The sequence below is a fragment of the Lepus europaeus genome, chromosome 13 (genome assembly GCF_033115175.1).
Source record: "Lepus europaeus isolate LE1 chromosome 13, mLepTim1.pri, whole genome shotgun sequence".
Taxonomy (NCBI): Eukaryota; Metazoa; Chordata; class Mammalia; order Lagomorpha; family Leporidae; genus Lepus; species Lepus europaeus.
The window spans coordinates 8,910,211-8,933,318 of record NC_084839.1 but is presented as its reverse complement, the minus strand read 5'-3'; the positions used below and the strand labels follow the sequence as shown (position 1 = coordinate 8,933,318).

Sequence of the window (23,108 nt, the reverse complement as noted above, 5' to 3'; positions counted from 1 at the left end):
TCAGGGAGGTCCACACTTGCCCTGGTGTCAGGTGACGGCTGAGCCCCATCCTCAGCCCTTCCCCCACGTCCGCCACTGGTCGGACACTCGCGCCCTCAGTGATCGCTGCCCAAGTGGTCGGCAGGGAAAAGCAGCGAGCTGGGGGAGGGCTGAGACGGGGACACAGAGTCCCCTTGGCTCCTGGTTCCACAAACCCCCCCATGCAGAACCGGGCAGTGGGCTTCCGCGGTCACAGGGCGTGCAGCCCTCACAGGGGAGGCCACGTGCGGGAAGCCGGACACGTCATCTGCAGGCGGGGAGCTGCCCCCAGCACCACGCACGGGAGGAGACAGCAGGCCGTGGTAGCAGACAAGCCCCACCCTCCATCAGAGAAGAAACCCAGGAAATGGGGAAGGGGGTGGGCACTGTCGGCCCCAGGCCACGCCCCCAGCGATGACCTGAGTGCTCAGGGACACCCTGGGGACAGCAGGCGTGGGACCCACCTGGGGCGGCCCGCTGAGCAGCAGCCGGCGGGGGTGGAAGCTGTCCATGCGGCCCTCGGCCCGGTTGCCGTAGTCCATGTGGCTGGGCCGCGGCACCGTCCACTGCCGGTAGTACAGGGACTGCTCCGTGGACGTCATGGTCTTGCTGAGCAGCGGGCGGAAGGAGCTGGCCCACATGACCGAGGGGGAGGGCAGCAGTGAGGCGGCCTTGGGCAGGCCGCTGCTGTCGGTGGCCAGGACCATGTCGTACACCAGCTTGGGCAGGAAGACGATGGGTGGCTGCCGGCAGGCCTTGGCCAGGGAGCACTGTGGGGCCTGCAGGACCAGGGCGCTGCTGGCGGCGGCCGAGGCCAAGGAGCACGAGCCCGAGGAGGACGGCTGGCAGGACGAGGTGACCGCCGTGTGCAGGCTGCGCCGCCCGGGGCTGTGTGTGCTGGCAGCGGGTGGGGGACCCTGGCTCGCCCGGCTCCTCGGCTTCTCCCCGGGGACCCTGCCCTCCTTGGAAGGGCCGCAGGGCGGGGGCGACCTGGCCTGCTCTCTCTGCAGGGGCCCTGCGGGCGGAGCCCCAGCCTCACCAGCGAGTGCTGAGCCTGAGGAGAGAAGACAGGGTCAGGGGCGTCCCATGGGAGCCTGTGCAAAGCCTGCCAGCCGCTCCCATGGCTGCCGGGCTCCCTGAGCTGTCTCAGGTGGCAGGAAGTGGCCCGGGGCTTTGTGAGCCCTGCCCCAGGCCACACAACAGGGTCTCCCAGTGGCCCCCCGCCGGGCCCCTTGCACCCGAGGCTGGAGCTGCTGAAGCTCTCAAAGCCCAGGCCCTGCACCCCTGCCCTTCAGCGCCTCTGCCCGGGAAGCTCCTCCCACTCGGGCCACCTCCTCCAGGGCCCAGCCAAGAGACCCCTGGGGCAGGAGGCAGGAGGCAGGGGGCAGGGGCCAGGGGGAGGAATTTTTGTTCCTAGCCCCTCCCCCTTCTGCCAAGGGTGGTCCAAGGCCTGGGGTCACGAGTCTTGCAGGGAAACCTCCCATCTCTACTCACCTGGACAGGGACACCCCACCCCCAACCCCACCCCCAGCACAGGTGCTTCCCAAAGCAGTAGCATCTCTGAGGCTACGGCCACCACCAAGATGGCCCTGGCCAGGGGTGGACCCCACAGTCCTCTCCCAGCCCGCCCCTCCCCTCAGCGTCCCAGCCTGCGGATCCCAAGTTCACCCCACGCCTGCTCCCTGGAGGACCCAGCTCTTCAGAGACTGACCCCATGGAGCTACACCAGTGCCAGCGAACAGCCCCTTCCCCGTGCCTTTGTTCTGGGAAGCCTCAGCCCTCGCCCAGCTCGGACCCCCCCATGGGGACTCACCAGACGCCGTGGAGGACAGGGGTGAGGACGCCGAGTCCTGGGAGCAGGGCCTGTCCCTTGTCACCGGGCTTCTCCGCTCCGAGGCAGAGCCTGCTGCAAAGCACACAGGCGCTGGAAAGGCGTGGGCACCTGCGACCCGGCCGCACGCCCAGCCCTTCACACATCACCCCCGTCCCCCACCCGCCATGGAGCACGGAGGTGGCAGGATGAGAGAGGTGGAGGTGGCTGTGGGTGCTCCCAGGCCGTGGGCTCCCGCCCAAGCGGTGCAGCGCAGAGGAGGACCGAGTGGCCGGCAGGTGGCGCTGCAGCCATCACGTCCCACTGCACAAGGCCTCGCATTTCTCATGTACTTGGCTTTCTTCTCATCACCGTTGGCCACGGCCAAACGCCCTCCACCACTCTCCCTTACGTGGTCTATGGGAGACCCGGTGTCGGGCTGCAGGGGGCTGCAAAGGGGACCCGCCAGCTCGCACAAACCACGGTCGTGGACAGCACAATGGTGGCTCCATTCGCGTGGGGACAGAGACAGAGGGAGCCCGGCACCGGCATGAATGCAGCCGACGGTCGGAACAAAGCCTCGACCTGGCCCTAGGAAACCTCGACGTCCCTCCCACCCTCCGAGAGTTCTAGGATGAGAAAGAACCCAGGGGGACTCCCCACGCACCCCGCCAATCAGGGGGAGCGCACGGGAACTGAGCGAGGGCTGCTCTGGGGGCTCCCAGCCCCACGACCCCGAGGCAGGGCCCCCCGGGGACAGGTGGGCCTCACCCTCGGTCCCCGGCTCCTCCTCCTCGTTGTCCGTGGTGCTCAGCTTCTCCGGGTCGCTCTCCAAGGCCTCGCTCCTGGGCCCCTTGTCCGAGGGCAGCTCGCTGCTCACAAAGTGGGCGGCCAGGCCCAGCTCCTGCTCCAAGGCTGTCCTCGCCAGGCACGAGGAGTTGATCAGGCGCAGGTCACAGTACCTCAGGGACCTAGGAGGCGGCACGGGCACGGCCTCAGGGAGTGCCCTGTGCCGAGCAGGCGCCCGGGGCAGCAGCGACTGGGGGCCCCCGCCCTCCTCCTCCTCGTGACGCCAGGACCCGCGCCCGCGGGGACAACCAGGCTTCCGTGAGCCTTTGCAATAATGCCAGCTTGCCGGCAAGGCTGCAGGGCACCTGCTGCATTTCCAACTCTACTGCTTGCGACTGAAAGAGCGATTTTAGGGTCAGGCGACACGGGGCTGGACCCCAGCTCAGCCACATCCACGTGACCCTCAATAACCCGCCCTCAATAACCGTGCAACTTCTGAGGCTTTGATTTTAACAGATTTACTTATTTAATTGAAAGGCAGACCTGAGAGAGCGAGCGAGTGAGAGAGAGACAGAGATCTTCCATCTGCTGGCTCACTCCCCAGAGTGGCTACAACATCCAGGGTTGGGCCAGGCCAAAGCCAAGAGCCTGGAACTCCATCCAGGTCTCCGGCATGGCTGCCGGGAGTCCAGCAGCAGCCCTGCGCTAACCCACGGGTGCCTCTCTGAGAAGTGGGAAAAAGCTGCCTGTAGCCAGCGCCATGGCTCAACAGGCTAATCCTCCGCCTTGCGGCGCCGGCACACCGGGTTCTAGTCCCGGTCGGGGTGCCGGATTCTGTCCCGGTTGCCCCTCTTCCAGTCCAGCTCTCTGCTATGGGCCGGGAGTGCAGTGGAGGATGGCCCAAGTGCTTGGGCCCTGCACCCCATGGGAGACCAGGAGAAGCACCTGGCTCTTGGCTTAGGATCAGCACAATGCCGCGGCGCCCACTGGAAGGTGAACCAACGGCAAAAGAAGACCTTTCTCTCTGTCTCTCTCTCTCTCTCTCACTGTCCACTCTGCCTGTCAAAAAAAAAAAAAAAAAAAAAAAAAAAAAAAAAAAAAAGCTGTCTGTGCTTCTGCCTTCTCTCACTGCCATCTGCTGGAAACTGCGAAGAATTACACCATCTGCCGTGACCACCGCTGACGGTGGAGGGCGCCCCCTGGAGCCAAGCCGTGGTGGCACCCCGGCCTCACCTGGGCATGGACTCTCCGAGCGGGTCCGCCCCGCCGAGGATGAGGATGCAAGGCAGGCCCTCCAGCTCCAGGTAGGTCTGGGGTCTCCAGGCCGCATCCTCGATGTTCTGCCACACCTGCGGACAGAGAGGCGGTCCGAGGCTCGCTCCTCCCCAGGAGCCCAGCTGTCCGGGCCCTCGCCACGCAGCTCACAAGACACGTCCACTTCACTGCGTGTCCCGATAGTGTGCGCATGCATCCCTTTCTGCACTGTCTTCGTTTATTTGAGAGGAGGGGGCGGGGGAGGGGTGGAGGCGGACAGTGTGCTCCCCCACCCTCCAGTGCACTCGCGGCTGGGCCGGGCCGAAGCTGGCAGCCAGGAGCTCCTTGCAGGTCTCCCACGTGGGCGGGAGACACCCAGTCAGCTCTCGCCACGGCCCCCCAGGGTCTGCATCAGCAGAGAGCCCGAGTAAGGAGCCGGCTCCAGGCACCGAACCCAGGCACGCCAACGTGGGATACAGGCGCCAACCGCTAGGCTAGACGCCCAGCCGTGCCCTGTTCTCGAGCACGCTAACTGCGCAGTCTGAGCGTGTCCGTTCGCAGGTCTCTGGGAGGGAGGGCCTGTGGGTGCTGTCCCCCTAGCCTCTGCACACTCTCCAGGCCTAGTGACAGCTCTGCTGGGTCAGGCAGCGTGCTAGGTGAGCCCTGAGGGCTGGTCCTTGTCCCCGGCGCCTGGAGGAGGGGCGGGGGCTGCAGGGACCTGGGCCCAGCCCCAGCAGTGGCGGAGGGCGGCCTCCTGAAAGGGGAGCTGGGTCCCGCAGCGGGAGGAGAAGGGCACTCCAGGAGGCAGGAAAAGCTGGGGCAGCCCTGGGGGTGTGAGGAAGGTGGCCCTGGGTACAGGGGAGCCGCAGGGGGCGCCGCGCCCTGCAGACGCGGCCCGGGCTGGGGGGCGGCGGGGTCCCAGGAGGCCGCGGGCGTCCCTGGCGCCCACCTTGAGCTGCTTCACGAAGTGCTTGCCCACCGTGACGCCCGCGCTGGGGTTGCCCAGCACGATCTCGAAGCGCTCCTGCAGCGCCAGGCGCGCGCGCACGTGGGCCAGGCGCTCGTAGGCCACGGCGGCCAGCGGGGCGCAGGGCACGCGCAGCAGCACCATGAGCCCGTGGCCGCGGGGGCACTGGGCAGGCGCGTGCAGCAGGTTCTGCGCGATCTCCAGCGTCTCCACCGACGTGTGGTTCTTCATCTGCGGCAGGCCGCTCACGGCCATCAGCGCGGCGGCGTAGTGCTGCACAAGAACAAGGGTCCGGATCACCGCGCTGTGCAGGCGGGGGAACCTGCGGGGACAGAGAGCGGCCGTGACCCGGCTGCGGAGGACGCGCGGGTGCGCTTGTCCCTTGGCGCCTCCCGGCCCCTGGCGCCCCGCGGCGCAAACGGATGGAGGAAGGAAGGGCCTGCGCAGCTCCCACCGGCTTCCGGAAGGTTCCCCAAGGAGACAGGGGCAGCTCCAAGGTCTCCCCCTGGCATGGGGAGAGCCTGCAGCCACCCACAGGCCCTCAGACCAGGGGCCGGGCCTCCACACACTGCTCCGTTCCCCTTGCAGGAGTCACGTTTGACTGCAAGTCCCAAATCAGAACGCGCTACAGTCAAGCTGATACGGTTACCACGAGTCCCCACACAGGGGTGGTGGCTCCTGGAGCAGCTCCGACCCACACAATGGGCTAAAAAATAAAAGGATGGGGGCCGGCGCCGTGGCACAGAGGTTAAGCCTCTGCCTGCAATGCAGGCAACCTGTATGGCACCGACTGGAGTCCTGCCTGCTCCACTTCCGATCCAGCTCCCTGCCAATGCACCTGGGAAAGCAGAGGATGGCCCAAGTGCTTGGGCCCCTGCACCCACTTGGGAGACTCGGATGAAGCTCCTGGCTCTGGTCTGGCCCAGCCCTGGCCATTGTGGCCATCTGGAGAGTGAGCCAGCACATAGAAGACCTCTCTCTCTCTCTCTCTCTCTCTCTCTCTCTCTCTCTCTCTCTCTCTCCCTGCCTCTGCCTCTCTGTAACTCCGCCTCTCAAATAAATAAATAAATCTTAAAAAAAGAGAGAGAAAACCTTTCATTTGAAATAAATAAAAAGGTGAAAAATTATCACCTATGTGCACATGAATCAAAATAGACCAAAATAAACTGGAGTGACCAGATTAATATCAGGCAAAATCAATTTTAATGCAAAGAATACGATTCTTGGGGCAGTGAACAGCACAAGATCAACAGTCCATAGATGCACACATTGCCAATACAAACGCAGGCAACCTCGATTACCTCTCACTTCCTTCGCACGTTCTGGGCTCTGACCTCCCATTTCTGCCCTCCCACTGACACACAACCCCACATCCTAGCACATTTCTGCCCATCCTTATCTCTCAGGCTTCCTGGAGCGGAAGCGTGGAGGCAAACACAGGAAGCCTGCGTGCCTTGGATGGAGAAACCAAGTCACCGGGAAGGGAGGGGGTAAACTCCCTCCCTGGAAGTCCCTGGCTGGCCGCCCACACTGAGCATTTCTGGTAACTTCCGAGAGGGCGCGTACCTTTTGCCTAACGCCGTGACCATGGCCTCAAAGGAGCTGTCGTATCTGAGCAGGGGCAGGCTCTGTCCGGAGAGGGTGGATTCGATGAACTCGGCCAGCCCGAAGTACTTTTTATTCTCATGATACAAGTCGGCACCCTGGAACACAGGACGGCGCCCCACTCAGCGGTGCCTTCGTGGGGCGGTGGGGCTCCCGCACCAGGCCCGGGGGCCGCAGGAGTCGCGGCTGGCTCTGCGCCACGTGGACGGCCCTGGGCCTTCCCCTGCAGGCCCAGGGCAGCGCGCAGCCCATGCTTGGAAGGCCGCGTCCACTTCCATTGGGAGCGTTCCGTTCACTTGACCACAGTGTCTTCACCAAGAACGCTGGCCTTTTTAACGGGCTGATTTCCCGGTTCAAACTGTTTACTTCCCCGGGGTCAGCTGGCTTCAGGAAGGGCCAGATGGTTCAGCTGCTACTAAAATCAGCAAACAGATGATGAGTTTATCTAATCTGCTTCCGCAACACTGACAGAAAAATCCCTCCCTCACCAGCACGGGAGCTTCCCAAAGGCGTGAACCCCGGGCCCAGAGAGCAGGGTGTCCTAGTGCAGGGCCAGTCCTGGCTTCATCCCTCGGCACGGCATGGCCTGAGCCAAGCAGCAAATCACCTCCCAGCACCTGCCCCTAGCACGATCATCCAGGTAAGGCATAACCAGGCGCTGACACATCACGCATCCTGAGGCCAAGCAGCTGGGTTCTAGAAAGTTCCTCGGATGGCCACGAGGCATCGCAAAGAAGCCTGGAAGTTTACGGCGACTTAGTCCTTGGAGAATCATCTAGACTTCGGCCGCCCAGAATTCTCCAATTATCAGAACCGCTTTGGCCTTCTAGTTTAATGAGAATGAAAGCTGATAAACTGAACCCAAACTCACCAGGGCTCGAGGAAGGAGATTTTGAGCCCCACTGCTTAAGGATTTGGGGATGGGAAAAGCAGGAACGTTCCTAGGCTTCTAGATGCATTGAGAGTCACCCCGAGGGAAGCCCAGGTCCCCACAGGGTCTTCAGCCCTCTCCCTAGAGCCACCAGGTGTGGCTCAGACAGCGCCGGCCAGTCGCTGGCCACCAAGGGAGGAGGCCAGACAGGGTCTAAATCTAGCCCCGGGTGGATGCACAGGTCCAGGGAGCCGGCCCGAGCGAGCAGCAGCTGACTGCTCTTACTAAGCATCATGCAAGCGCGCGGGCGACAGCGAGGCCCAGCGCCCTGTGGCACTCACGTTACTGTAGGAGGCCGGCCAGTGGATCTCGTTGTAGGGGCTGATGAGCGTGTGCTGGGTCTGCAGGGCGTACGGGAAGGAGGTCACGTGCAGGGTCACGATGTTGGGGGCCTCCTTCACCTCCCTGCAGTTGAGCAGTCTGTCCACCAGCCCCACGCAGGGCTCGCTCTGGGAGCAGAGGTTCTGAACAGCGCTGCTGCGTGGGGAACAGGAAGAGGAGAAAGAACCAGTGAACTGCAGGTGCCGCCTTGTAACTCACGGGGATAGAGCAGGGGAATTCACCGGTGACCCAACCCCAGCTCTGCCAACCGCGGACGCTGTGGCTCTGCCATGGCTGGGAGGAATGGAGGACTGCACTCCGGCTCCCTACCACGGGCTCCCCTGAAATCCGTGACTTAGGAGAGCCTCAGCTGCAGTTAGGAGCTCCTGCAAGGTGCCCAGGGCACCTGCTGCCCCAGCACACCGACTCCGAACCCAGGGAGTTCTGCGGATGCTACGGAATCTGTTCAGATCCTTGTCTCCATGCACCTCGGAGCTCTTCCCTAGAGCTGACCTTGTGATCTCCCAGAGAGGGTACCCTGAATTAAGATGGCGGCGGGGAGAGGTGAGGAAGCAGCCCGGCCCAGCCTCGGCATTCCCCACCGTAACCCCCGGGGTGAGACCACAATCAGGGCTCCGTCCTTGGCTGCCGGGGAGCCTCGTGGAGGAAGCTGCCCCCAAAGTGAAGGCTCACAATATGGCTTCTTCTAGGTCTGCAGAATCAAATTCCCCCTAATCCATGCATGGACCCAAGAGAGCAGACCCTTGATCCACACGGCCCCGGTCGATTCTAAGTGTCTGTGAATCTGCGATCACGAGACCCCCCCTTCCTCATCGACTTTGGAGACATCGTCTAAACGCCCAAATCCTACGCCAGTCTCAGAAGACCACCGATCCTGGTGCAAAGCCAGGAAACCCGCAGGCTCCTAGCTTGCCCTGTCTGAAATCCACCGAGCACAGCACCAACAGTGACGCTTGGGACCACGGCATCGGGAGCCTCCATCATGGAGGGGCTGGGCTCAGCTTCCATCGGGACCCCTCCCCCCGCACCTGCAGGGCTCCTTGTCACCTACCCAGCTCCCCCCACCCACCCATAATGTGCATTTCAGAAGTTACAAGCGATGATCCCTGAGATAACCTCTGGCTCTGCTGCAGAACACATCCCAGTGGCACCTGTCACCACCCCTCCCCAGTCCTCCCCCAGGGTCCGCAGGGGCTGCGACCTGCAGATGCCCAAGTCCCTTTGACAAGACGGGGTAGCACTTGCTTGCAACTCACACATTGCCCCCATTTACTTTAAACCACGTCCAGGTCACTGTCAACTCCTCACACAACTCAAACACGATGTACGTGGCTGTTTACTGGTTAGGGACCAATGACGAGAAAAATGTCTGGACGTGTTCTGTACAGATGCAGTTTGGCTCAAAAATATTTTCCATCTGTGGTTGAATCCGTGGATGTGCAACCCACAGATGCACAGTGCCAGCTGTTACCATGGCAAACAAGAGATGCTCTGGACACTGCAGAACACTGGCATCCCATAACTGAGCACCAGTTCCAGTCCCAGCCGCTCAGCTTCTGATCCAGCTCTCTGCTAACGCACCTGGGAAGGCAACAGAAGATGGCCCAAGTATGTGGGCCCTTGTGCCCATGCGGGAGATTAGGATGGAGCTCCTGGCTCCTGGCTCTGGCTCTGGCCTGGCCCAGACCTGGCTGTTGCGGCCATTTGAGGAGTGAACCAACAGACGGAACTCCCTCTCGTCTCTCTGCCTTTTAAATAGATAAAACAAAAAACACAGGGCCACGTCGACCTGTCACGCAGCAGTCACTCTAACCTCATGAGATCCCAGTGGGCGTGGTCGTGGATGAGGACATAGAGTGTGTGTGGGTTCTGCAGGGAGTTCTGCAGGAAGGCCTTGAATTTTGTCTGTGCCTCCACGTCCAGCTTCAAGACGTACTGTTCTACCCTCTGCTTGGTCACGTGCTCCTCTTCCAGGCCCAGCTCCAGCAGGACCCCTGCAACACAGCAGAAACTCGTCAGTAGCCGCAAACGTGGTCCCGGGTTCGTCAACCTGCAGACTCCTGACGCACAACCTCTACCCAGTAGGCTTAGGGTCGGGCTTTGGGGCTGCCGTAAGGCAGGCGGCAGGCACGGAGCTGCTCTACACGGGAGCTGGGGCCACGTGCACCCCGGGGCTCCAGCAAAGCTGGGTCCATGGAGCCAGGGACCCCGGGCATGGTAACACGGTAAGAGAGAGAAAAGGGGAGGATCCCACCACCAGCAAAGCCGCCTCTTGGCCTGAACGTCCCAGGAGTGAATTCTTCGAGACAAGACACCGACTGTATTGCATGTTTAAATACAACCTCCTTGAAAGCACGGGGAAAATGCAAAACGGAAGCCGGGTACCAACACGCTCAGCTGGCTCTCTGGCCTGGGTGGGACACAGCGAAAGTTCAAGTCTTGGTTCTCGGCATCAGCTCTGGGTGTCACCGGCTCTGGGTGTCACCAGCTCTGGGTGTCAGTGTCGTGATGTATAAAATGGGGATGGTAACTGACACTCGCCCCATCTACTCCACAGAGAGGAGGGCCTCACCCCGTCCTCCCAAGGCCCCGCACCTGAGTGCCAGACGTGGCACAGGGTCTGCTGGTAGGTCACTTCTGAGGGAGGGGTGCAGATCAGGAAGTCCACCTTCTCGAAGGATCCCAAGTCCAGGTTCTGGGTGCTGGAGTCGGCGATTGAGCACACGTGGGAGAGCAGCTTCTGGGCCACGGCCAGCTGGAAGGGCCGGATGCCGCGCGGCTCCAGGCGGTAACCTGGAACCAGAGCCCGAGAGCCAGCTGAGCCCTGGGGCGGAAACCCTCCACCGGGCGCTCGGCCGGGGATCCCACAGTGAGCCCAGCGCACGCTCAGAGCAACTTGGGCCAGGGAGACCCTCACAGCCAACCACTGCCTGCTCTCAGCTCAGCCCTGGGCTGGACGCTACCGCACCACTTCATGTACTAGCAAAAGCCTAAGCCAAGTGCTGGGGGCACAGGGGAAGCAGTGCCTGCAGGGGACAAGCACAGCACCTGGGGAGGGGACACTGAACCCGCACTGGGGAAGGGCTTGGAAGTGCTCTGGAAGGGAAGGACGGTCTCCCAGCTCCTCGGAAGCCACTCACTGTGCACACCTGTGTCCCTCCCCACCCTTTCACCACTCACTGTGCACACCTGTGTCCCTCCCCACCCACTGTGCACACCTGAGCCCCTCCCCACCCACTGTGCACACCTGAGCTCCTCCCCACCCACTGTGCACACCTGAGCCCCTCACCACCCACTGTGCACACCTGAGCCCCTCCCCACCCACTGTGCACACCTGTGCCCCTCACCACTCACTGTGCACACCTGAGCCCCTCCCCACCCACTGTGCACACCTGAGCCCCTCCCCACCCACTGTGCACACCTGTGTCCCTCCCCACCCTTTCACCACTCACTGTGCACACCTGTGCCCCTCACCACCCACTGTGCACACCTGTGCCCTCCCCCTCACCACCCACTGTGCACACCTGAGCCCCTCCCCACCCACTGTGCACACCTGAGCCCCTCACCACCCACTGTGCACACCTGTGCCCTCCCCGCCCTCTCACTGTGCACACCTGAGCCCCTCCCCCTCTGGCTACTCACTGTGCACACCTGAGCCCTTCTCAGCACTCACTGTGCACACCTGTGCCCCTCTCCCCTCTGGCTACTCAGTGTGCACACCTGCGCCCCTCCCCCTCTGGCTACTCACTTGTACACACAGGTGCCCCACTGACATCCACGGATGCTGCTTGCGGGATGGAGGGGGTAGTGAGTGAGGAAGACATAGGGCCTTGATTCTCCTGATGAAATTTGTCCAGCAGAACGTCTATGTCGCCCTCTGCCAGAACCAGGACAGAAACAGGTTCTGTGTCTCAGTGCGGTTCAGCACTCGTCCCTGGACAGCTGTGTGCCAGCTACCTCCTAAGGCCAAGGATAGGGCACGGCCTGGTCCGTCCAGAGTCTGCAGCCCGGTAAGGAAGGACTCAGGTGGGCACCAGACACAGCCGGTGCAGGAGGACCAGGGCGGAATCCTGAGGGGCAGGGAGCCAGGCAAAGCCGGGAAGGCTCCGAGAACACGCAGGTGAGGAATTCCCCAGGGAGAAGCTTCTTCGTGCTGTTTGGGGTGCGGGGGGATGGGGCAGTGGTGGCCAAGGAGGTAGAGGAACAGGTACAAGGGCCTCACATGCAAGACAGAGCCCCAGGGCTCCCCCAGGGAAACCCCGGAGCCAGAGCAGGAGAGACGACAGCCAGAAACCATGGGTGATGAGCACCGAAAGGCATGGACGGGCAGTCAGACACACTGAGTGGGCACCAGTGGGCTCAGGCAGGGCAGGGCAGAGACGGCCACCCCATCGGCACCTCTGGCATGCATCTCGCCCACGAGCAGCCCACCTGGACAGAGCGTGCTGACAAAGGCCCCCAGCGAGTCCACCTTCCCGGTCACCAGCTCGGCCTTGACCTCCTTCTGGTACTCGGCGGGGCTGAGCAGGCTCTCGGAAAGAATCCGGGCTTGGTACTTTCCTGGAAAACAAACTGCCACTTTCCCTGGACCCTGTGTTCAGAAGGAGCACAGCTTCTCAGAGGACAGGGCCTGTGGCTTGGTCTCTCCACAGCCTGAGCCTGGCACCACATCCGGCAAAGAGCAGGTGTTTGTGTATGTTAAACAGATCAGCAGCGGGCGCCGTCCTGTCCTCATTTATCCATCAGGGTGCTAAGAAGGTCAAGATCACTGAGCAACATGTCAGAGCACTGGCCCTGGGCCTTGACTGCCACCTCCAGCGGTGTAACCCTGGACAAGCCACGGATGCTCCTAGACCCGTGCCCCTCGCTGGAATGGGTGGCTCCCGGCAGCATGTGTTCAAGTACCAGCAGCAGCCTCAGGCTTATTCCTGGGCTCGAGGGCAAAAAGAAGGGACCCTGCACACTGGCAGTGTGACAACTTCAGGTTGAAAACATGCACCTGTGAAAATCTAAACAGGCCTAAAATGTCAGTGTTTGGTGCCTGCTTCCCTGCCCAGAACGCTCACTTTATCCCGGCCCCCAGAACAATCGCTGCACATAGTAGGGCTTCAGGGAGTGTCCGGAAGGGCCCACACAACCCATTAAGGTCACCGTTTTCTCTACATCAGCTCATGGGCAAAACCGGGGTCAGAACCTGGGTCTGGGTGAGAAGCACAGCACCAGGTGCACGGAGGTGCCGCCTTCCCAGCCAGCTCTATGCAGGCTGCCAAGCTGGCCCACATCTCGCTAAAGAAGCCCTGGGAACTACGCACCTTGCGTTCCCAGCAGGAATGGGACCAGGACTGAGCGCATTATCCAGAGCTTGAGCCCCTGGTGCCACGCACAGCCCCTTCTAAAACTGGCTACCGGGCACCAACGGCAGGTGCCGACCCTCGCTGCCAACCCGGGGCCACGGCGACAGACTCACCGGTGACGGCGATGCAAGAGTCGATGGCGGCGTTGCGGCAGGCACAGATGATGACCACGTAGTTGGTCTTGGCGAGCTTGCCCTCCACCAGCAGCCTGAACATCTCGGAGAGGCCCTCAGCCAGGGAGTAGGCGCACTCGATGACGTGCACGCTGTCATTGCAGGAGCTGGCGGCCAGGCCGGCCAGCCAGGGCAGCTGCGCCGAGGTCACCGGTGCTGCGGCGCTGGGCGTGGGCGGGAAGAGCTGTGGCTGCGCCTGCTGGTACTGCCGGATCTCGGTCAGGTGCGACTCGCGCCAGGAGCGCAGGAAGATCTGCTCCAGGTCCTCCATCAGTGGCACCTGGTCAGCAGCTGCAGCACAAGACCGGTGAGGAGCCATCAGTGGGAGCTCTGGGGGCCCAGGGTGGGGAGCGCTGGCTTAGACTTCACACAACCTGAGTGACTGCCGGTAGCCGGCATCCTGGGCAGCTGGGGAACACGGGAGGACGAGAAATCACCTGCCCCCTCTCTTGCAGTCACAACACAGCCAGGCCCGCCTTGGGGTATGTCTCAGTGCCTCGTGTGGTTGTTTACACATACAGATTTCAAGCAGCAGGTAGAATCCTGGGCTTAGAGCTTTGGGGCTTGCCTTCTTTCCTGCTGTTACCCCCATAATCACGTTTCCATGCTGTTTCCAGTCCCTGTAACCAGCACTGCTAATGGGTACATAAAGTCCCAGCTTGGGAGGCACCATCACCTGCTGAGTACCAGCGTCCCATTGTGCACCTGCTGCGTGCTACTCCCTTGTGCACCTGCTGAGCGCCACCCCATCATGTGGCTTTACTGCTTCTGGCGTTCCCCGTGACAAACCCCACTGCAGCACGCCACATGCAGGACACAACCCCCCAGTTCCGATGTCCTAAAGGGGCTGACAGAACCACCGTGTCATCGGCTCCCTCCCAGAGTGCCTGCACGCCAGGTGACCCCAACATTACAACACAGGAAGACACTGGTGTCAGGACGGCATTGTAGCTGCTGCTTGTGACAAATGTCACAGCCGGCCTCCCATGTCAGAGTGCTGGTTCAAGTCCTGGCTGCTCCACTCCTGACCCAGCTCCCTGCTCATGCACCCAGGGACAGCTGGAGAAGCCCATGTGGCTTGGGAGACCTGGATGGAGGAGTGTCTGGCTCCTGGCTTTGCCCTGGTCCAGATCTGGTTGTTGTAGCTATTTGGGGAGTGAGCCAGCAGATAGAAGATCGATCGATCAATCTCTCTCTCTCTCTCTCTCTCTCTTTCTCTCCCTCCCTCCCTCCCTCCCTCCCTGTTGCTCTGTGTTTCAAATAAAGAAATAAATCTTTAAAAGAAAAGATGGTGATTCCCCACATCCTTTGACGACTGAGTCCCGTTCTCTGGGTAGGTACTGAGAGAGATGCTCCTTGGCAGACTCACTGATTCAGATCTCTGATGACTGGCGAGAGGGAACAGTTTTCAGTATTTATCTCCTGTGGGTTTGTTTCAATGGCTTGGTCTTGGGTGAGCTCTGAATGCTGCAGCATCCGGGGTCTCAAACCAAACCCTGGTGCCTCCTCCCCGGGGATCCCCACTGTCTCTGGCTTTGATACAAATCCTCCCCAAACCAAGAGTTCCCACCTCTGTTACAGCCACCACCTCTCCCAGGGCCCCAGACCGGCTCAAACGACAGGCCGGTGGCTATCTCGTGGGCATCCCAGAAACAGCCAAGCCAGAGCTCTCCCCCTGATGCTCAGACCCTATCCTCCCAGCATCCCCCACAGTGGATTTCCCACTGACCTTGAAAACACACCTGCGTCTCCCTCCCGTGTCCCCACGTGGCCCAAGCCACCACCACCTTCCCTGTATCACACAGCCCCATGTGGTACAGGCGGCTTCAGCAAGAACAGGAGGCCACATCCATCCCTGCCTAAAATGATTCCAGTGGTTTCTCAGTGCATCTAAGACACACAGGCTCTGACCTAGCCTAAGGCCCTGCTCCTCTCCAACCTTGACCCTCACTCTCACCCCTACGTCCCTGCTTACTGGGGACACTCAGCACTCCTCCACCCCAGGGCCCTCTCCCCTCCTCCCCCAACCCCAGGGCCCTCTCCCCTCCTCCCCCCACCCCAAGGCCCTCTCCCATCCTCCCTCCCTCCACCCCAGGGCCCTCTCCCATCCTCCCCCCACCCCAAGGCCCTCTCCCATCCTCCCTCCCTCCACCCCAGGGCCCTCTCCCATCCTCCCCCCACCCCAGGGCCCTCTCCCATCCTCCCTCCCTCCACTCCAGGGCCCTCTCCCATCCTCCCCCCACCCCAGGGCCCTCTCCCATCCTCCCTCCCTCCACTCCAGGGCCCTCTCCCCTCCTCCCTCCAACCCAGGGCCCTCTCCCCTCCTCCCTCCCTCCACCCCAGGGCCCTCCCCTCCTCCCCCCACCCCAGGGCCCTCTCCCATCCTCCCTCCCTCCACCCCAGGGTCCTCTCCCCTCCTCCCCCCACCCCAGGACCTCTCCCCTCCTCCCTCCACCCCAGGGCCCTCCCCTCCTCCCCCCACCCCAGGGCCCTCTCCCATCCTCCCTCCCTCCACCCCAGGATCCTCTCCCCTCCTCCCCCCACCCCAGGACCTCTCCCCTCCTCCCTCCACCCCAGGGCCCTCTCCCATCCTCCCTCCACCCCAGGGCCCTCTCTCCTCCTCCCTCCACCCCAGGGCCCTCTCCCATCCTCCCTCCACCCCAGGGCCCTCTCCCATCCTCCCTCCCTCCACCCCAGGGCCCTCTCCCATCCTCCCTCCCTCCACCCCAGGGCCCTCTCCCATCCTCCCTCCCTCCACCCCAGGGCCCTCTCCCATCCTCCCTCAACCCCAGGGCCCTCTCCCATCCTCCCTCCATCCCAGGGCCCTCTCTCCTCCTCCCTCCACCCCAGGGCCCTCTCCCATCCTCCCTCCCTCTACCCCAGGGCCCTCTCCCATCCTCCCTCCACCCCAGGGCCCTCTCTCCTCCTCCCTCCACCCCAGGGCCCTCTCTCCTCCTCCCTCCACCCCAGGGCCCTCTCCCATCCTCCCTCCCTCCACCCCAGGGCCCTCTCCCATCCTCCCTCCCTCCACCCCAGGGCCCTCTCCCATCCTCCCTCCCTCCACCCCAGGGCCCTCTCCCATACTCCCTCCACCCCAGGGCCCTCTCCCCTCCTCCCTCCCTCCACTCCAGGGCCCTCTCCCCTCCTCCCTCAACCCCAGGGCCCTCTCTCCTCCTCCCTGCACCCCAGGGCCCTCTCCCATCCTCCCTCCCTCCATCCCAGGGTTCTCTCCCCTCCTCCCCCCACCCCAGGGTCTCTCCCCTCCTCCCTCCACCCCAGGGCCCTCTCTCCTCCTCCCTCCACCCCAGGGCCCTCTCCTGTCCTCCCTCAACCCCAGGGCCCTCACCTGTCCCAATCCCTCAGCTGTTCCCAAGGCCAGCTTTGTCCTCTCCCCTAAATCGTCCCAGGCGCTGGTGTACACACCCGCTCCACCCTGCTTATCTCTCTCGGACCAGAATCTCTCCAAGGCCGCCTCTTCAGTGTGTTCCCCCGGCCCCGCTCAGTGCCTGGCTGGCAGGGGAACGGAGTGGGAGCCACCTCCCCGGACTCCAGCCGGCTCCCAGGCCTCAGCATGGTGACCCCTGCCACGCCCCTGGCTGTGCTGCAGGGCTCACCGAGCTGCACCAGGTAGTAGACGGTGAGCAGGAGCTGCATCTCCTCGGAGATGGGCTGGATGGTGGTGGCGCCGCACTGCTCGTAGGCCCTGGAGATGGACTGGGAGTTCCGGTAGCAGGTGTGCAGCAGGGGGCTGACCACGACGTCGTTCAGGTTCCCGCACAGGTAAGGGAAGTTCCCGTGGCCTGAGGAAGAGCACACAGAACTGCTCGGCCACTGGTCCTGAGCACAGCCAGCGGCCCCTACACGTGTGACATCACGGGACCTAACGCGGACAGGTCACCCACTCTGGGTCACTCAAATGTCCCTGTCCCTGAAAATCTTGGACTTCAGCCCTAGCTGATGTGTGCACCTGCCCTGCCCTTCCCCCCACCCCGGCCCCTGGAGCCACAGAGCCCCAGCCTTCCGTGATGGGCGGCAGCAGCGGCTTGTTCCTTCAGCTCACGCCCCTTTTCCCATAGCGGGAGGCTGAAGCCCCAAGAGGAGAAGCTCGCACAAAGCCACACAGCCGTCCCCTGCCACCTGTGGCCCTGGCCCCTGGGGGTCAGCTGGGCACTGCTGCCAAGCCCTGGCCAGCAGGGAGCGCACACCTTGCTGGGTCAGGGACCCAAACCCCCTCCAGCCCAGAAGACTCAGAACCTGACTGGCCTTGATCCGAGCTTGAGCAAGCATGAGAACACGGAGCCTGACCGTCTCCGGGGTGGGGGTGGGGGTGGGGTGGGGGTGAGAGTGAGGCCCGCCTGCCCACTTCAGGGTCCAGTCCCTCTCCACTGTGTACTGGCTTCGGGCCCTAAGCAAGACGCTTCTTCCTCCAAGCTTCAGTCTCCACATCTATCAAATGGAGCAACCCATGGGGTTGCCAGGATCACAAACGCGATACATCTGGGTGCCGGGTCTCATACTTGGTTCCTCATTTAGTCACCAAGAAGAACCCACCAGCGCCCACCATGTGCTGTGCCGGCATCACGAGAGGCCCAAGACACAGGCCGCACCGCTGACCACCGCCAAGGCCGTGCACGCCCACCTGCACGTCCCGCAGGCTGCCGAGGGGCTTGCCGGCCCCATCCCAGCCTCTGACTCAGACCTGGACACCCATAGCCCTGGCGAGCTCCTGGGTGAGGCTGGCTCATGGGCCAGGGCGCACAGCCAGGCAGCAGGACAGCTACTGTAACAGGGAGAGCATTTGTCACAGAACAGGGGCAGGGAAGCCATAACAGGACCAGGGAAAAGGGAGACGGAGACAGCACCCCAGAGGAGGTGCCGCTGGTGGGGTCGGGCAGCCGAGGCGGGGTGTGGGGGCAGGGGCTGGGCAGTCATGTACCCTACAGAGAGGGGAAGCAGTGGCCAGAGAGGACAGGCCACACTCTGGGATGCGAAGGTTTATGCCACCTGTCCAGGCTTCCCAGGGCTGCTGGCTCCACGTGGGTGCAGGTGGAGCCTGGCCTCCCTCCCAGGTCTGGAACGAGGCTGTGTTCCCAGCACCGCGTGCTCCAGACCCACCCCCCACAGGCAGCTCATGGCCATGCAAAGACACAGCACCCAGCTGCACGCAGGCGTTCTCCCAGCTCTCCACAGGGCCCAACAGAGCCATCCCATCACAGGCCCGGCCTGGTGTCCAGTTCAGAAAACCCAGCCCCGCCCCCTCCTTCCTGAGAGCTCCGTCTGGTGTTTGTTTTCAGGCCAAAGACAGACAGGTCCTGGATTAACAGAAGGCCACCTGCCACTTTCCCAGCCTCCTCTCTCCAAAGGCAGGACGCCAAGTGCAATGTAACTTATGGTGCACGTGTGTGCCTGAGGGCCGTGCCCAAGTGTGCACGTGTGTGTGCACGTGTAACTACATACCAGCACACTGCACCCTGAGTACCTGCTCAATCCAGTCCTACCAGGTCCCTAGCTTTGTTAGACAAGGATTTCCTTAAGTAGAGCCACAATGCACACGTTAGCTGGCTGCACAAAACAGACAGAGCTCAACTTTGCTTTGCAAATCCACAGCGCTGAGCACAGATACGTTGGCCTCACTAATGCCAGGTTCCTAGTGAAATATCCTAGTGGCTCAGGGAGATGACAGGATAAGGCCCCAGCCCGGGCCCTGGGAAGGAAGAGATTCATTTCTCTGACTCCCACTTCTGAGCCTGGAGCTGAGCCCAACACCAAGGCAGGAGCTCAGGGCCACAGAAGGAGCCGAGCGAAGAAGGAACCAATGTGCAGGTAGGTGAAGTCATGGGCTTAGCACAGGCTCAGGGCTAAGCCGGCAGCTGGCTCTGCCCTGGGGACCCTCAGAGCCAGCCCATGGCATGGCCTCAGTTTGCCTGCTTCCTGGCCAACTTTTGGCCTCTCCAGCCTCCAAGGCCCAGTGTACTGCTGTACTTGCCTTTAAATATCACCGGCTTGGCCTTGCATATCTTCAGCAGGTTGTCGGGGACAGACACGGGCTCTCCAGAAGCCACAACGGGAAAGGCGACTGGGGCTGCTCCCAGCAAGCCCGCTGAGGGCAGGCAGGAGACACCTGCACTCTCTAGGAAGACAGAGACGGTTAGCGATGTACAACAGACAAGGCGCCCGCTGCCCTGGGGGCTCCCGGCCCGACTCCAGTCCCCAGCCCAGCAGCATCAAAGTCTTGGAGCTGCAGGCTCTGGAGCTCAAGACACGGCCAAGTTCACCGGCCCCAGGGACTCGGACTCCTCCCCTCCAGCAGCCCTGCCCCGGGACATCACATTTCTCAGGCAAGGGAACTCGCTGTTCTACTGGGATCCCAGGCACTGGCCGCAACTGTGCTATACTGGGGCCCCTGCAGAGTTCATGGAAAGTGAAATAGAGAGGGAAGCTTGCAGTGGGCAACCGGTGAGGTGGTTAAGACACCACTTCGGACGCCTGCATCCTAAAGCTGAGAGCCTGCGCTCCAGTCGCGGGTCTGCTCCCAATTCCAGCTTCTCGCTAATGGGCACCCTGGAGGCAGCAGGTGATGGCCCCTGGGTGTACCAGTGTCCCTGCCACCTGTGCGAGAGACCCAGATTGAGTTCCTAGTGTCTGGCTTTGGCTTGGCCCAGCGCCGACTACAGGGTACACTTGAGAGAGAACCAGTGGATGGGAGAGCTTTTTTTTTTTTTTTAAAGATTTATTTATTTATTTGCAAGGTAGAGTTGCAGGGAGAGAGAGGTATCTTCCATCCGCTGGTTCACTCCCCAAATGGCTGCAATAGCCGGAGCTAGTCCATCAAAAACCAGGAGCTTCTTCCGGCTCTCCCATGCAGGTGCAGGGGCCCAAGGACTTGGGCTATCTTCTACTGCTTTCCCAGGCCATAGCAGAGAGCTGGATTGGAAGTGGAGCAGCTGGAGCTCAAACCGACGCCCCTATGGGATGCCGGCACTGCAGGCAATGGCTTTACCCGCTACACTATAGCGCTGGCCCCAAGGTGAGAGATCTTAATCTCTCTCTCTCTCTCCCTATCAGGTAAATAAATGTTTTTAGAAAGAAAAAAAATTGTTTGCTATACAAAACTTTGAAATTCATGCCCAGCTTTATTGCAGCAAACATTTTCCATGAACTCGTGGAAGAGCCCATGAGAGACCATGTGCCTTTTGTTACTGAGGACGCCCCCAACATCACCCCACCCCAGAAACAGCACCAGCGCCTGGGCGGCAGGGCGAGGCCGTGCTCACTCACCACACTTGGCCCTGGTCCCAGCACCTGGCAGGCAGCCAGCATCCGTAGCTGATGGAGATTCGGGAGACCACCCCTTGTGGCGTTTCTTGGGCGGCCCAGAGTTTGACAAGATACCTAGACAACATTCAGAGCGAGGGTTATGAGACTGGCACCATAGAATAGCCCCCGAGAGATCGCCCCCCTCCCCACGCCACCCTGATTTGGAGAACGCGTGTGTGGTACTTTATTTTTAAATCATGGCTCTGTGAGGGTTTGAGCCATCCGAGGAAAGACCCAGGCCTACGGAACGCGCTGTCCATTTTGTAAATGTCCCATCCCACAGGTGTGCACTTGGTAACCTTGGGTTCTTTTGTCTCTAAAATGGGATAATCAGCCCTACTCTGTAAGTGGATCCGTCAGGACCACAGAGAAGCACACTCAAGAATGGTGGCTCCATGGCCGCCATCTGTACATTTCCCATGTATCTCCCAAGACTTGGGAGGGAGAGAAAATGTGTTTTGGGAGAGGAGCTGCAGCCACATTCCAGTCACCAGCCCAGCGTCACCACGTGGGGGCAGCACCGCTCCACCTGTGCGGCCCTGCCCACCCCAGCTAACTTCAGACTGGAAAACCCACTGGGTGCAGAAGCCAGCAGCCATGCTGCTCGTGAGTCCCGCAGCCCACCCCAGCCAACAATGCGCTCCGGCTGCAGCTCTTCTCCCAACGAGCGCGGTACCCAGAAGTTACCGTGGCTTCTTGGCCAACGTGACAGAAAGCTCCCCTACACATGTAGCTCCATGTCCCCACCCGAGCGCCACCTGCAGCAGACTCGACCCCCTCCCAGCCTGCAGGTGGGGGCCCAGCATCTGCTGCCCCGGAGCTCCCTGGCCCACCCACGTGGGGTAGAGCACAGCGGGTGGCTCCTTCCCCACCCCACTGACAGTCACACTTGCCTGGGCTGAGACGGTGCTTGGGAAGTTGGGAATTAGCCTGTGCGACACAGGGGCCCGAGCGCCCGCGGCAGCCTGGGAAGCCGCCCAGTATTTTACACTGCAAAGTCCGACCGGACTCATAACTTTACAGGTGGTCCCAGCCTCCCCGCTAAAGCAGGCACTCAGGGGAATCCTCTCTGCCCAGCTGCCAGGCGGGCGCTCAGCCTGGGAACGCTAGGATCCTAAAACCTGGGGAGGAACGTCACCTGCTTCACACCCAGCAAACCCTGTGTGTGTCTAGTAGGAGAGGGAGGGGGAGGAGAAACAGCGGGAAGACCGGAAGACCGGCACCTGTTCCCCTACAAGCCCAGGCCTGAATACAGACCAAGCTCTAAGCCTGCCAGGTGCATTCTCTCCAATACGCTATGTCCCCTAGCTCTCCCCAGTCTGGGTGGCCGGCTCTCTCGCTCAGATCCCATCCGGAGAGGCGCCATCCATTTTGACGGCCGCACGGTCCCATCACACCTCGCTGCCCTGCTTACCACCCGTGTCTCAGGTCTGGACCCCGTCCACCATCTCCGCTGACAGCACCGGTACCCCAGGGGTCCCAGAAGGAAGCCTGGCTACAGAGGGTGGCCCCCAAGCTGAGCTCGGGCAGGCGGATGCACAGGGGACAGTGGTGGCAATGCTCCAGCTCGAGAGACCGGGAGCAGGTCCCCAGGTGCCACCGCCCCTGTCTTCCTCGAGCCCCTCTTCCCACAGGAAGCTGCCCCACCCCTTCACGCACCTCCCCCTCACCCATACCCTCACTTCCTCAGCCTTCTGCACTCACTTCCTCCCGTGCCATCTCTTCCGGTCTCCAACTCCAATATCACCTCCTCCAGGAAGCCTCACTGAGGATGCTGCCACAGATGGCCACGGCTGGTACCACTCAGTGAGAGGTCCACGGGCTCTGACCCAGGGGCAGCACCTCATTCATCCTCTTACCACACTCAGGGCAGAACCCCGCCTCCAGGTAGGGAGACTTGCCCAAGGTGTCCCGGCTGACGAGGGGCAGGCTGGGGTCTTGAATCCACACTCATCTGACTGTGAGGCCCAGGCCCTTCCCGGCAGCACGCTGTCCCCTTCTTCAACACACAAGGTCTCCCGTGGTCACCACCGGCCTCCCCTGCTCCTTGGCACACACAACGTCTCCCCTGTGTGGCTACCTGGGCACCAGGGACCAGGCGCAGAGCCCCCGTCTGAGCAGGCACCTGCTGACCTGGCCCGACCCCCGCTGTAGAAACAGCAGCCTCCAGGGGCTCCAGCAGCCTGGATGGCCTTGGCCTGGCAATGAGCAACCTCCCCCACCCGGGGGCCAGGACCTGCAATGCTACCTAAGGCCGCGGGCCTCGGCGGCACAGGCAGGTTACTCTTCGGCAGCTGCTGATGCTTCGGGGAGTCTCTGCCGTTGAAGAGGGGGGGACCAGGCGCCGCGCTCAGCGAGGGGTGATCGGAAGCTGCTCCTGGGGGCAGAGAGAAAGGCAGGAGGGAGGACGGTCAGTCCCTGGGCAGCTCTGCCAGCCAGGCAACCAGGAAACGGTTTCTCTTCCATCTTTACAAAGAAGCTCTGCACTGTCACGTCCCATCGGGAAGCCTGAATTCCTGACGTGGTGATTCTGCCCCCACGGACACAC

At 62.0% G+C, this 23,108-nt stretch overlaps 1 protein-coding gene across 3 annotated transcripts in view; it reads right to left on the bottom strand.

The window, feature by feature from the left end:
* The window catches only part of GREB1 (growth regulating estrogen receptor binding 1), a 63,276-nt gene that overhangs the window by 20,117 nt on the left and 20,051 nt on the right, over positions 1-23,108 (bottom strand). The window contains exons 6-21 of one of the 3 annotated variants that reach the window (XM_062210130.1): positions 22,809-22,937; positions 20,522-20,635; positions 19,230-19,373; positions 16,858-17,043; positions 13,184-13,534; positions 12,148-12,276; positions 11,465-11,593; positions 10,312-10,509; positions 9,530-9,710; positions 7,656-7,851; positions 6,405-6,541; positions 4,821-5,160; positions 3,851-3,966; positions 2,600-2,799; positions 1,832-1,960; positions 483-1,072 (exon numbers count right to left, since the gene is read on the bottom strand). In XM_062210130.1, coding sequence (XP_062066114.1) covers positions 483-1,072; positions 1,832-1,960; positions 2,600-2,799; positions 3,851-3,966; positions 4,821-5,160; positions 6,405-6,541; positions 7,656-7,851; positions 9,530-9,710; positions 10,312-10,509; positions 11,465-11,593; positions 12,148-12,276; positions 13,184-13,534; positions 16,858-17,043; positions 19,230-19,373; positions 20,522-20,635; positions 22,809-22,937 — 3,269 coding nt within the window. The remainder of the gene's footprint in view (positions 1-482; positions 1,073-1,831; positions 1,961-2,599; positions 2,800-3,850; positions 3,967-4,820; positions 5,161-6,404; positions 6,542-7,655; positions 7,852-9,529; positions 9,711-10,311; positions 10,510-11,464; positions 11,594-12,147; positions 12,277-13,183; positions 13,535-16,857; positions 17,044-19,229; positions 19,374-20,521; positions 20,636-22,808; positions 22,938-23,108) is intronic. The other 2 variants (XM_062210131.1, XM_062210132.1) reach the window with 2 other exon arrangements.